The sequence below is a fragment of the Nilaparvata lugens genome, chromosome 2, assembly GCF_014356525.2.
Source record: "Nilaparvata lugens isolate BPH chromosome 2, ASM1435652v1, whole genome shotgun sequence".
Classification (NCBI taxonomy): domain Eukaryota; kingdom Metazoa; phylum Arthropoda; class Insecta; order Hemiptera; family Delphacidae; genus Nilaparvata; species Nilaparvata lugens.
This window is the reverse complement of record NC_052505.1, coordinates 88,462,543-88,477,897: the sequence shown is the minus strand read 5'-3', so window position 1 is coordinate 88,477,897 and position 15,355 is coordinate 88,462,543. Positions and strand designations below refer to the sequence as shown.

Genomic DNA, 15,355 nt, shown 5'->3' with positions numbered 1-15,355 from the left:
TTTTTCTAGTTTAATTCTTTATTAACTGAAAATAGAATCACATTACCATCAGTGAAAAACCAATAATATACAATTATTGTATGGTCGGCACATCTTGATTTATCAAGTTCACACTGTAAAATAGTTAAAAAACAATAATAAATACACCCAACTATCCATAAAAACTTATTTCTATTGTATAATTAATAAAAATTATCCTATAATCTTCCAATAAATCTTCAAGTTCGACTGAATGTTGAAGTTGCAAAAACCTTGCGGTAAAATAGGATGTTTCCCGTTAATGTTGGCAACCCTGGGATTCAGGCGGAGAATTCAAACTAGTAAAATGTCTACTGGAGAATCTTCAAGTCAATCATTGATTAAGTTGATTCTAAATGTCAATATTTATATAGAAACTCCGCTTTCACAGACTGAACTTCAAGACCTTTTCCATGATGACAAGTTTATGGATTATACTACACTATTTTAGAATTATAAATAGTATAATATTCTCAATAATAGCGAAATTACAACATATTTTCAACTATTCATGTTTCTTTTACATAAATAATATTGCTTAGTTATTGCAATGAGAGTGCTATAAACAACAGTACACTATTATGGTATCAAAAATAAAACAGCAAATTAGAAATATTATCCCAGGCCTTCGAGAAAAGTCGAATTTGTTCACGAATTGTACAATAAAATTAGTTTAAGCAACTGGGAACTGTTCTAGGATCGTTAAATTGTTGACAATACTTTGATGGGAAGTGTTTAAACGTTCTTAGTTTGATAAATTCAATCTTCTATAATTCAAAGAATTACAAATGAATAATACAAAAAATATATAAATATAATAATAAACTCAAGAGACTAAACCATCTAAGTTAGGATGAATAACAACTAATAACATAATTGATAAAGGATCTTGAAAATAGGTAGCTCTTGAACAGCACTGAGTTATTAAAGTCAAGAGAGGATTTAAAACCATAATGTAATATTTATTTAACCTAACGTTTACTCTTTCCTTTGACAACAGGGGGAAAGATTACGATTTCAAATCCTTCAATTCCCTAAAAACATGCAGAAAGAGTGATATACCCATGCTTTTTTATACTTCGTTTGTATGTGATGGAGTTCCCTAATACAATGAGTGGTATTCGATAAAATAATCTTATTAAGCCTACATTTCGAATATAAAATATTGGATTGGCAACTTAGTTTCAAAATCAAATAATTAATAGAAACAATTGAAAATCAAGTAAATATCGCTTATCATATTAATAGAAGATTTTAAGCTGCTCTCAAGTAGTATTCGTTGTCCTCAAATTCAGCATACAATCAGAATCGAATGATAGGCCCTTGCAATAATTCCATGTCCTAAGTCAAGAATTTCAAATACAGAATACACAGTTACTATAGCTGCGTGTATAGACAGGAAAAGTAAAGAAGACAAGCAGTTACTGGCGTCCAGTGCTTTCCTTCACGCCACTTTCCATTAAATTCCATTTACCAAACATTTGTCATATCAAAATTGAAAGTAATGCAATAAAAATCACTGGCTGCCAGTAACTTGCCGTTTCTGCTATCCTTGTCTATTCAGCAGCTTGTAAGTTTTTAGGCGTGTATAATCTATAAATTTGTATAATAAATACATATAAAAATGATCTTTCAATTTCAAATAAGATGGTTGGTCAATTAAATATTATTCATCAATCAAGTTCAAGGTTTAACAAAACATCAATAAAAATAACTCATTCTTAGCTGACATGGAGTAAAATAAATTTCAATCAATAAAAATTATGATATAAACTATCAAGTTCTTCATAGACTATCGAAAGGGATGACATATCTTGACTTAATTTTTAAACCATTAAATTAATTATTTGACATATTCTTATTCGAAAAAAGTTGAAATAATCTATAGTACTGAACTCATTTACAATTATTTATAGTACACGTGCAGTAGTTAACATTGCAATTAATGATTCCTGATATTTTTCAACATTTCAAAGAAATCTAAGTTCATACTATTTGTTGATTGAAATGCTATTTAAATTGATACAGATATTAAATTATCAGATAGATATAAAAATTGATTCATATAAAAAGCGAGCCTGATAATATATTTCATCTTCATTTGAATTTTATATACATTTATTTGAAAGAGAACATTTTAGAATTAATTGTTATATGAAAAAATTTTTACCAAGTATTTATTTATAAAGTTTATATTTGATTTGATGCAAGATTAATCAATTAAATTAGTTCAACAAACAAAGAATTCATAACACCATCATGGATTATAGATGAAAACTCGCGAAAGTCAAGCATGGTGTTAAGTTTTTAAAACAATGTAATTCAGTTAATCAGTTCTTAGATGTAATAAAAGATCAAGTACCTTGTTTTGAAAAACGAATTTTAAATTAGAATTCAAAGTAAAATACAAATTTATAAAAAGTCAAGATTTCTTAAGATTGATAGGTTAATCGAATATTTCTCATTTATTGCATATAATATTTCTTCAAAATACTGTCAAAGTTTCCAATCAGAAAGCAATCATCACAAGAAGGATCAAGTACCAAAGTACTATTGAATTAAATTAGAAAATTGATTTATATTCTAATTATTAATTGATTTTCATCTGATTTATATTCTATTCATACTTAGTTGACAAATTTTAGGCAAAGTGATTAATTTAGAATAATCAATATGGGTCATCAACAGAATAAGTAAGTTTAATTTAGGATTTACACTGAAGGCATAGAGTATACAAAGATCAAATTGACATCGAGATATATTGTACATCAAATAAATTGAGCCAGTAAGTAGTTACGTCACAGAATACAAAACACGAAAATGTCAAAAATGTTATTCATTATTATATGAGAATTTCAAATTATAATCTCATAATTATATGAGAACAGCAAATTCATTAGCCACACAATATAATCAAGGTTTATGAAATCATCATTATTAAAAGGATTATGATAATAAACTTAGGTGTAAAAAATTAAGTTTTTTTCAATTTCTAGTATTGAACTCTCTTGAGACTTCGTAAGGGTTCTGGAAGGTTTCAAGTTAATCAAAGTTCAATAAAAATAATTTCAAATTTTCAAATACATTGGTATAGATATAGACATTACCAAGATTTGAAATTCTACGTTTTTCTTATGGAGAAGATATACACATTGAATAGAGTTCTAGGGAATCCTGCAAAATAAAAGTAACATCGGCAATTGTTTGAACTTGGGAATAAATATTTGAATATGGTATGAATGATATTATTTTATATCAACCAATAATACAAAGCCATAATTTCAAGTATGAAAATAGAAAATATGAATATTCATTCACATAGAAATAGGCGACATTGAACATAATGTAGATTGAGTTATGAATAAATTTATTATAGAGATGCAGTTCTGTAAATACTGTACCGTAGATGGAGAAATTCTCCTTCTTTAATTAAGAATAAATTAACTGTAAACAAATTGATAAGACTACTAGTTAAGTTCAAGTCATCTGAAAGGCTTCTAATAATTGATATGAAGGCTTTCTTAATGGAATACAAAATCTTTATTACAACAACATATAGAATTTTTGCAAACACAGTATTTTGTTTCATTATAATTTTTCTTCGAGAATGCCTTCACACAAATCAATAGTATGTGGGATGGATCTATAGAACGACATTTAAAATTTCAGAATCCATGATGTATTAATATTTAAATTTAAAATGTTAAACACTGATAATTATTATAATAATTATTAATATTATATTAATAATGTTATAAAAAATACATCTTTATCATGAAATAACAAAGAACATAAAATCATAGTGTATGTCGAGTTTCTAAAAATCACCAGCAAATTTTCAAAGTGAATTTTTTAAAACAGACAAGAAATAACTTATTTGAAACATTCATTATCATGCAAGAATTCAAGAACAGTAAGTAGAGAAAATTTAGTTTCAATTCGATAAATTATTCAACTGAATTTAATCAAAGTTATAACCATATCGATTAAATTATTGACGATCATAGAAAGAGGAAGTTTTAACAATCAGTGAACAATTCATATTTTTATGTTGATGTTTATTATATAATATTATTATTGATTTGAAACAAATTTTATTTTCTGTTCCTGATATCTCAAATTATGTACTAGAATGGAAATCTTATTCAAAGTCTTCTTTGAATAATGAGTATCAATAATTATTGATTTTTAAACATTTAAGGAAACACTATAACGTTTTTTATGAGTATGAAATCTATGAATACAGTATAAGTATAAAAAAATGTTACAGTTGAAAGATACGCCCTTGCATGTTTTACGCAAAATAAAAATGCACTACAGGATCAACATTGTTAGAAAAATCATACCTATATTCAATTGATATTATATGATTTTATATTCAGTGTCTATTAAGTCAATAGTGGACCTATTAAAAATTAAATTTGAAATTTGAGATAACAACACAAAATCCAGTGTTAAGTGAAAAAGTAACAATATAACGCTCTCTCTGTTTACTAAATTGCAGCATATTGTAATGTCAGGATTGTAAAATGGAAAATAAAATGGTCGAATTAAAAACAAATCTAGTTAATTAATTAAATAAATCATACATATGATTAGTATCACAGTTTTCAAAAAAAATATTCGCAAGAGTAGAGTAGATTTTCTTGGAATTTACTTTATTTGCAAGAGAGCTTCTTTCAAATACCAAGTATAATTTCAGAGAAAATACAAGAGATACGTAAAAATTTGAAGAAAAAATATTATTGAATCATTCAATTTCCATGCAAAGCGATTGGAAAGTGAAATAGCCAAAATGCCACAGCATTAACAAAAAAATCCAGATCATGTAATTCAATTTTAATACCTACTTTTCGCTTTTTATTGAATTACTGCTTAGTATAATTGAAACTAAGGTATCATTCCATCTGATTCCATCTATATATTTGTTTTAGAATATTCATAATTTGTATAAATGAAAAAAATGAATGAAAAATTTTTATTGGCAGAAAAAAGATTACAACATCTTAGAAATACATAATAAAAGCAATACAAATTTTACAACATGGGAAAATACTATTACAAAATAAAATGAAATGCCAATTGAGTATTAGCATCTCGAGGTACTAGACCTGTTTGAGATGGTGATATGAAAATTGATTATATTATTAGCGCTAATAAATAGATTCATATAAATAAATCAGATAACATTTACAAGTATCAATAAAACTGAGGAATACTACAACAAAAATTTCAAGAGAGACAGACCCTCCACAAAAGTAAATGAGGGTAGAAATTGGAAACACATTTATTTCACATGTTAAAGCAATCCATTAAATTAGAATTGTTGAAAATACCAGAGAATATTGCAGTAATAGCTTGAATTCATAAATTATATCTCTGTGAGGCCATCAATCCTTTAAATTATACAATGCATTTCTGCAAGGCATTTTGGCTATTTCACCTTAATAAATAGCCTAGTAGATAATGGAGAAAGTAGAAACAATAGAAAAATTTTGAAGTACCCTTTAAAAAAAACTTTAAAAATAAAGGATACTTCAAGATTTTTATATTGTTTAAATTAATTTGTTAAAGAGTAGTCCATGTGAGTAAAGTGTTTTTTTGGAGAAAGTAGCTACATCATAATAAAATATTCAAACTGCTGCAATCACGCTAGGCTGAAAGCTGATTCCTGGATAATTTCAAGTTTTCTTCATTATTATAAACACTTTAGACAAAGCAATTCAAGATCACTTGATAATGAATTTCAATCGTGAATGACTCATTATTTATTATATTAGGAGGCTTCACAGACAGGAGGTTAGCTGCCACCAAGTCCTGCTAAGCCCCATCAATTGAATTCAAATAATAAATTATTCAATATTTTGCTGAACTAAACATAAATACTAATTTAAAATTAAAAGAATCTAAACAGAACAAGTCCAAAATCTATACATGGAAGTAATGACTATAAACTACTTCAACAACACTTTAAGGCTGTGCAAAGGCTAAAAATAAACTTTCTACTGGTGATATTTTTCAACGTTTTTCGATTTGTATACTATCAAGCTATCAAAATTGAAAAGTTTTCTCAGGATAACATTTTTTTCGATCATTAATTTTTGAGATATAAGCGCCCAAGGTTCAAATTTCTGTGCCAGAACATTTCAAGTTCGTTGAAAGATAAAAACATGAGATTTTAAGGATAGATAACTTAACTAAAAGTCATTTTTAGTAAATTGAATAACTTTCTCAGAAAATATTTTCAGAAAATTTTTGTTTTATTAGATCAACAATAGCATGAAAATTTTCTCTCAACTTGATAAATGTGCAGGTATGCAGTCTATTTCCCGTATGTCTATTTCCCGTATTTCTGTCTCACTCTGAATTCAATTGAAATGACTCGACAACTAAAAACGGTATCAAGATAGGCGTTCATCAATACAAATTATAAAACACACGCCCTTCATGAATCAAAAACTGATTCTTTCATCTGCTTTCAGACTGAAGAAGGTAATGTAGGTAGCACAGCTAATAATATGATGCACGTACAATTCAACACAATTTGAAGTACGTGTTAAATTGACCTTTCACGTACAATTGAACACATTGAACTGCATTAATATAGCTACATCGATAAACGGAAAAGATTGTCACGAGTAACTAATATTTTTATTCATTCATTCATTTATTGTACAAAATACTACAATCATAATATAATTATGACATTGAAGGAAAATATAGGCTGAGTCTGTACTATTTCTCTCCAAAAATTTTGATAAGAAGTTAATGTTGTCCAAAGTTTGAGGTTATGATATCACACACTGCTTTGTCACTTGATTTTTGATCCAGGAATAATGATTTGAAGATTTTGAATTTTGAAGGTTGACTCAATACTTCAAATGAATCACAATGAATGAAAAACTTTAGAAGTATTATTTGAAAAATTGGAATACAAAATCACAAACCTACTCACTATTGAAATATATTCAATCATATTTTAATCAGGAATCTAATTCTCATTATTCTATAGTCTTGCTCTTGTTCAAGGAATAAAAATCACTTCAACCTGTCAGCATATGTTGAATGGGAAAGGATAGGTGTTATACATAAGGAATGCTGACAGATTGGAGTGAATCTTTCTCAAATTTAAAAGAAGTGAAAAGTAAATGAAATTCGAATAATATTTACACGGGCTTCCGTCAATTCTATTTCTGACAATTGCCAATAGGTAAATTTGTATGACTTTTGATGATGGAAAGACCCTTACAATAATATGTAAGTTCTATTATGATAGTTCCACCATCCTAGCCTAGAACTATTATGATAGTTCCACCATCCTAGCCGCTTGTACCATGTAAGGCTGGCCACTAACGGCAGGACACGCAATGTTGAGTCATCACAGCGAAAGTCCTTGAGCAAAATTTTTGAGGTTAGGTTTTTGTATCTCAGATTTCTTGTTTATTTTTCTTCGCTGCTCTATTTGAGGTTAAATTATTTTTCTATTATGTTTGCAATTTTCCAGTGGTTCACATTTATTGTTATTGGTTGTTTATCTTATGCTAGAAGCCTCTCGCTGATGACAAAACATGCATGTTAGTGGCCAGCCTAAGTTATATGGTCCTACAAAGTCAAACATATTATCGTGGTTTCGAACCAAGTGACCGAATGAATAGTCAATAATTCAATTGCAATTGATTCAAGGTAGATCTGAGAAGGATCAAAGATCCACTCCATGTGTCTCTTCACACCTAGCTACGCGTGGCTAGAAATACGTCTTCAAAAGACGTATCCGTTCTATCTCTCAATGTTGAATCAACGAAAATGGACGTATTGATGAACATTGGGTGATAGAAAGGCTACGTCTTCCGAAGACGTACTTCTAGCTACGCGTAGCTAGACGTATTTAGCTAGATAAATATAGTATATAGCTAGACGTATTTCATTCCTAATGTGTGAAGAGACCTAAAGGCTTTGAATAAAGAAGCAATTGTCCCAGTTGGTACGGTATAGTATTTATTTTGTAAAACAGTAACAACTAGAATAATGTACAAAAGCAGACTACATACGTTCAGAGAGACCGGGGCCTGGGTGGTCGGGGCGGGTTGAACGAAACAGGCGTTGTGTCCGACACTGATATGATGTTCAGGCCACCCAGCTGCAGTCCTTTAATGGCCGACTGTTGCACAAACAAACGAAAAACATCACTTACAGTTTCATTAGAAATTAATCGATGTGGAAGCGTAAGTTATCTGAGAGGTGACATGGAAGGGAAAATTTCAAGAGGGTGAAACATAAAGCTGAGAAAAAATAATAAAAAAATCAAGAGATAATAAAACAGACGAGAAATCAGGACGAACATTACAAGAGTGAATAACAAATCTCAAAAATAATATTCATAACAAGATAATCTTTTCATCTTTAAAGCTGTGCAAAGAAAGGCTAAAAATAAACTTTCTACTCGTGATACTTTTCTAAGTTTATCGATGTGTATATCATTAAGCTATCAAAATGAAAAAGTTTTCTCAGGAAAACTTTTTTTTCGATCATTTCTTTTTGAGATATGAGCGCCTAAAGTTTAAATTCTTGGGACAGAACATTTCAAATTCGGTAAGAGATAAATCCCTGAGATTTAGAGGATAGATTCTTCATGGTATTGTTGATATAGTAAAACAGAAATTTTCTGAAAATATCCATTTTTAAGATAGTTATTCAATTTACTAGAGAAAACTTTTTGTTGAGTTATTTTTGGTAAATTGAATAACTTTTTCAAAAATTGATATTTTCAGAAAATTTATGTTTCACTAGATCAAAAATACCATGGAGAATTATTCATCCTCTAAATCTCATGTATTTATAGCTTACCGAATTTGAAATGTTCTGTCCCAAAAATTCAAACTTTAGGCGCTCATATCTCAAAAAGTGATCGGAAAAAAATGTTTTCCTTAGAAAATTTTTTATTTTGATAGCTTAATAATATAAAAATCGAAAAACTTTGAAAAATATCACGAGTAGAAAGTTTATTTTTAGCCTTTGCACACCCTTAATGACAAAGCTGCTAAAACAGTGGAATACTACTCAAATATTGGCATATAGATCACCTGACACGCAGGAACGAAAGATAAAAAATGGAAAATAATCTATAAGAGAACAAATAAAGAATGCGAGAAATCAAGGCAAATGATGATAGATTGCTAGAGGCCGCGAGATATAACATGAACCTTCGACTCCCATCACATGACTGTGATTTTTTAAGGCGAGGTAAGAGTGGTCAGTGAGTTCTCGGCAGCCGGTATCCTCACTTCCAACATTCACTAAACTAGCCATTTAATGCAGAGTGAGAGGGGAAGATGTGTGAGAGAGACATTTTAAAATCGAGAAATTTCATTTGACATTTTGTGTCGCCGTTTGAATGCAAAGTGAGAGAGGAAGATGTGTGAGAGAGACATTCAACCCCTACATCTCTACCACGCCAGACACTTTTACCGTTGAAGAGGTTGAGGCTCATGTTATCTCGCGGCCTCTAACACGCGCATATATAGCCGACAAAATTTGGCCTCATTCTTATTAAATAGCAAATTATTTGTAATAATTCCAATGTGGGAAAAGTCAAGAATTGTTAAATCATTTGAAATAGCTCTATTCACAGATTGAAATGTCAAAAATCGTGAACTTAGAACCAGTCACGTGTATTTCGTGCAATTAGTCCTAGCGGTAATACTAGCCAAGTCTTAAATATAAAGAAAATAAAAATCTTAGTACCCTTTTTTTTAAATATTTCATCACAACATGATTTATTTAATTCATATCACTTGAAATGGCATAAATGACCGAAACATGTTGTGATAAAATATTTAAAAAAAAGGGTACTGAGATTTTTATTTACTTTATATTTATATTACAAGTGGCCCTATACAGGAAAGAGATAGCCAAGTCTTGACTAGACTTGAAAATAGCATTAGTAGCCGAAACATGTAGTGACAAAATAATTTATAAGTGTACACAGATTAATATTTTTATTTATAGCGAAGTAAATTATTTTCCCCAAAATTCAGGTTCTAACTCGCCTTACCAACTAAATTATTTTATTCAATTTTTTTTTAATCCAAAAGATACTCATGGCACTCAAGTTGTTAAATATTATATTTTGATTGATTTAATTGTCTAGATGTAGAGTTTATTCGGATTACCATACTTATTCATTTGTAGGTTTACACAAGGGAACCAACTTCCGAGAAAGTCACGTGACATTAGTTTTTATTGCGTTAATAATATTAGGGACACCAGATTTTAGCGGCCGGCTGGTGTTTTACTTGGGTCACCATCCCGGACCACTGGGACACCAGCATTGGTATTTCAGCTTGCTTTCTACACGGAAACCACTGGTGTCCCAGTGAATAGTCTCAGCCTGGTGTCCTAATGTTACAGGTGCCTTCCCATTAATATTCAACATACCCATTAAAGGGTAGCCGTCTAGTTGTCACCCCGACTACCTGATACCTGGTCATTTTGGCCAGAGGCGACTACTTGTACCCTCGTAAAAATATAACATTGCCGTCAAGTTGCCCCCCCCCCGACTACTTGACACCTACTGGACCAAAGGTGCCAACTAGTCATGACCGTAAACGACAACTTGACACCTCGCACCCTTGCGTCAGGGTGTCCCCCCGACTAGTTATCACCTCCTTAGAAAGGAGATAAGTAGACGGGGATGGCTCACGTCTACATGACACCTTGCACGCTGGCGTCAAGGTGTCACCCTGACTACTTGTCACCTATAGAGTTGGCACAAGTTACACCCCCGCGGCGTAGGGAGGAGGGATCAAACAATTTTTATTACTGGTTATGATGTAGAATTGAATTATAAGCACTTTTGGTTCAGTAACATTTTCCCGTCAAACGCACTGTGCGGGAGATATTCGCCGTCTTTGCTATTTTCAAGACAAATTTTTTCGAGTTGGTTGAAAACAGAAAACAAATGAATAATAAGCCCTTTTGATGACTGAAGCAGATGTAGAACACAATTCTCAACACATTTTGTTTAGTTATATTTTCCCGTCAGACGCACCTTTTACGAGTAAATTGAGTCTAATGCTAGGACAGTCAAATTTTCATCCATCAATGACATGGCAGATGAAGCTATCAGTCTGGTTATCAACTGAGGTATTACATGAAGTCTGGTAATTAATATGAGGATAAATAATTATTTATATACACTTGTTTCTATACTTATTCTTGATTGCACCATGGTTGAAAAGGCTCACTCACAAAGACATGATGTTGAAAATATCTTATATCAAAATTAGGAATCTTAATGCCTTTTCATATAGAACTTGATAGTTAGGCTTCATTAAATATATTAGGCTACACAAATATCTTATTATATCAAAATTAGGAATCTTAATGCCTTTTCATTTGTACGAAAGTGAACAAACTTTAAAATATTTTGATAAAAATTCATGAGCTTGAGAATAAAAAAATATTGATTACCATTCTTCCAGGTCCTGTTCCTCTAACGACTACCCTCACTGTTTTGACTCCTTTTTGCAATACAAGCTGTAAATAAAAAGATAACTTTGTTTTTTTACTAAAATTTTACAAGTATCTTTATTCTCTAACTACAATTACATTTGCATGAAAAAAATGACTCGCAGTATAAGATTATAATTTTCTAAATTCAAGACCCAGTTGCACCTACGTAGGCTACCTATATTATATTCAACCGTTGATTAAATACGACTCCCACTTTTCTCATTAATTTTTGTGGAATTGGATAACGTCATTAATAATAATTATTAGAATTAAAAGACGTGTGTGCAACCGGGAGAGTTACTTTCATAGTAGTCACTAAAGCTAATTTCAGCTAGATAGAAATTTAATTCAAAACCAATCAGGTTCAGTTCTTGATCATTTCTGAATCAAAACCTATAAAAATCGTAAGAGGCAAGAAAGAGCATAACAAATGCCTAGAAATATCATCATTAATAAAATTTATTAGGCTTAATATTGTTTTGAACTTACAGAGCTAAATGTCAATGCTGTAGCTTGAGCTGCTACATTGGTGCCTTTTCTGGTGTTTTTGAACCCTTCAACACCACACGATCGGATAATTTTTGGCATACCTGGAACCAAAAAGACCACGTTAAATACAAATTTTAACAAACTGAATAGCTTAAAGCTTTAAAAATAAATTAAAACAAATATTTGTCTGGATAGCTTAAAGCTTTAAAAATAAATTGAGACAAATATGTGTGATGAATATTGTTCTTAATTTCATTCATTGAATTTACCATGAAAGTATTATAGTCTGTCCAGACTGCCATGAGCCCTGAAAGATTAAGCCGACCCTTGCTTCCTCACACGCAGGCACACACACCCGGCCTACCTGCGCCATTGATATACTATGTATACTACGTAGTATACAGGTAGGCAGACCGTCCCTTTACTCATACACACAAAGGAGACTGCGCTTGTGTGTGCGAGTAGTAGGAGTGTCGGCCTAATCCTTCAGAGCTCATGCCTGTTTAGATAGGGTATAATGTCAATGCTAACAGTAGATAGAAGGGGATATTAAAACACTAACTTGGTAAGCTGATGTATCTGCTTTTTTTAATAGAAGGCAATAAAATATGTTGAATGAATAAAAAAGCTGGAGTAATATATTAGGAAAATAAAAATAGTTCCTTGAAGCACAAGAAACGATAGTGTTTCAATTGTTCAAAATAACCTATTTTCAACATGAAACATTAACTCCAAGAAGTAAGAGTTTATTAATTAGCATTATTAATATAAAACTGTTGTATCCCATTTTATATAAAGATCCAACAACATAACAGATGATTGCAAATGATTTCCGAGCCAGAAGCATAAAAGCTGCAATTACACCAATGTTATCAACAAAATGTTAATAACTTAATATTTATATATTCTATTAGATTAAACATAGCTTATCATCCACATGATAAACATATATGTGTTTGTAGAATCTATACCGAAGGTAAGGATTAAGTTCTTAACATTTTGTTAATAACGTTGGTGTAAACCAAGCTTTAATATTACATGAGGTCACTAATTCAGTTTAGACCTAGCCACTTACCAGTTTTAGGATCAGTCAGAGTCATTATAGTGTTGTTGCGGGACGAGCGAATATTGCAAATAGGAACCTCTTTGAATGGAATTCCGTTGAACAATGTGTTAGGAGTATCTTCATTAGGAAACATATCATCTCGACTGAAAAAATAAATTGAAAAATAATTAGTTCGCTGGAAGTTTTGATTCCACTTACTGGTTTAATTAATATAAAGAAAGCCTTATATGATATTTGATGCTCAAGAATATAAAATTATTGAGAGATAAAACTAGCTTATGTCAGGTTAGGGCAAGACACTACAACTCCAATCTGATTCAAGATACAGTATTTATGGAAAATAAAGTTATTTAGAAAGGAGCGTCATCCAGACTTTGTCAGTATATAGAATTTCAGTGATATGATGCATGTATTCCAGATTCGACGAGTTTCTAGTCGATCAAGTTACATATTAATAACTTACATGAAAGATAATAATGTCACATAACAATTTATCACCAAGTCACTCGAAGATCAAGAATTACATAGCCTACTCTAAGCGCAACTCAACTATATACTCAAACTTATATTTCATTCAGAGTGGAGAATTTAAATTTTAAAAGAGCCTTGAGTTATTTTTGACGATGACCTAAAAAATAAAGTACGACCTAACAAAAAGAAATATCTTTAATTGCCATATTAAATTAAACCTAGATTTAAAAATGAGAAGCATGTAGCCTAATTTTGAAAATTGAAATTTATTTACGAAACTAAGACAATTAGAAAAGTAGAACTAGGCATTTAGGCTACTTTATAAAGAAGGCCTACTGTACCTTGAAACCTTTGCTATTAATTTTGCACAAATCTAATAACCTTTGTAAAGGAAGATATAATTATTTTCAATTCTACTCAAGGAAGCCCAAGTAAGGTAGTGTTAAAATTGAGATTGAGCTCATAATAAAGAACTTGTGTAGATCAATAATACGAATGATCACTTTTGAGAGTAAATTGATATTGACGATAGGCAATTGAATTTGGTTAAAAAATTCGTTGATAGGAATTTACGGTACCAAACTTGTTTAAAACTAGACGAAAAAAATTAACAAGAAAGGATGAACATAACTTGATTGAAGTCTCTATTATTCAAGAATAATATCAAAGAGAATACAAATTATACAAAATGGCGTACGCCCAGAGAAATGAGAAATCATTGTTGGAAATATTTGCAAAACATAACTCTATCAAATTCTACGTACCTTTTGCTGGAATCAATAAAAATACTACTTTCTCCTTCAGTTCCTTCGTCTTTTTTTGGCATTGATAGTAACATTTTTCTACGATCTTCTAGTTTCATACGTGGCAAGCTAAAATGAAATTCCCTTGAATTGACTGCTGAGAGAGAATCATGACTATTACTTTGAGACAGTAACGAGCTTAGCTTCAATGTTTGATTCAGTACATTGAACTGCTTAAAAGCAGTGATCAAAACAGAGGTTTTCAACATTTTGAGAATTGAAAATTAAGATTATAGATTTGAAATTCCTGAAACCTAATACATTTTCAACAAACTACTTCAACCGGACCACAAAAATGGAGCTGTCTAGTGCAGAGCGAGCAGACAAAGCACAAATCCGCAAATGCACTAGAGATGTGTCGTTCGGTCATGACCCGTTCGAATTGAACGGGTCATTTAGGTGAACGAGTGATCCGGATCACATTTATTCAAAAAACCCGTTCATTTGACCCGTTCATCAACTGAGGTCAACCCCTGTTTTTACTGTCTTTACACATCAACTGTGGTGGGCCTCTTTTTTTTTTTTTTTTTTGCTTGTTTATGGGAAAGCTATAGAAAATTAACCGTTCAATTGAACGGGTCTTTTTGAACGGGTCGCGGCAGTGAACGTGAACGACTGACCCGAATCAGTAAAGTGATCCGAACTTCCCATCTCTAAAATGCACTTGCACAGAACAAGAACAGAAGACAAAACCCAGCTAGCAGACAGCACAGCAAAGACGACAGCCCAGAGACTACTGCGCATGTTGATTGCGCAGACTGGCGATAAATTCCTTCTTCCCATTGGTGGAATTTTATAACACTGCTCGATCAAAATATTATCATGTTACTTTCATAATTTTGTTTTGAATAATACAATTCAAAATTGTATTGACAATATCTTTTAATTCATAAAATTTAGTGATCTGATCGGGAAAATTAATTAATAATGTTGATATATACAAAATGCCTACAATCTCGTTGATTATCAACAGCGCCTCGGGTGGGAGAATCAAACA

General features: G+C 31.0%; 1 protein-coding gene across 2 annotated transcripts; it reads right to left on the bottom strand.

Moving 5' to 3' along the window:
• Positions 1-14,706, bottom strand: LOC120350032 (28S ribosomal protein S11, mitochondrial-like). Of its 2 annotated transcripts, XM_039422031.1 has the most exons (6): positions 14,320-14,706; positions 13,094-13,227; positions 12,019-12,119; positions 11,488-11,553; positions 8,067-8,176; positions 1-1,359 (listed from the first exon to the last, which is right to left on the bottom strand). In XM_039422031.1, exons 1-5 carry the CDS (start codon positions 14,565-14,567, stop codon positions 8,069-8,071), a joined length of 657 nt encoding a protein of 218 aa, XP_039277965.1. In that variant the 5' UTR covers positions 14,568-14,706; the 3' UTR covers positions 1-1,359; positions 8,067-8,068. The 2 variants fall into 2 exon arrangements, with proteins under 2 accessions (XP_039277965.1, XP_039277964.1); XM_039422030.1 differs by lacking the exon at positions 1-1,359 and having other exon boundaries at positions 7,991-8,176.
• Between the last annotated feature and the right edge of the window lie 649 nt (positions 14,707-15,355).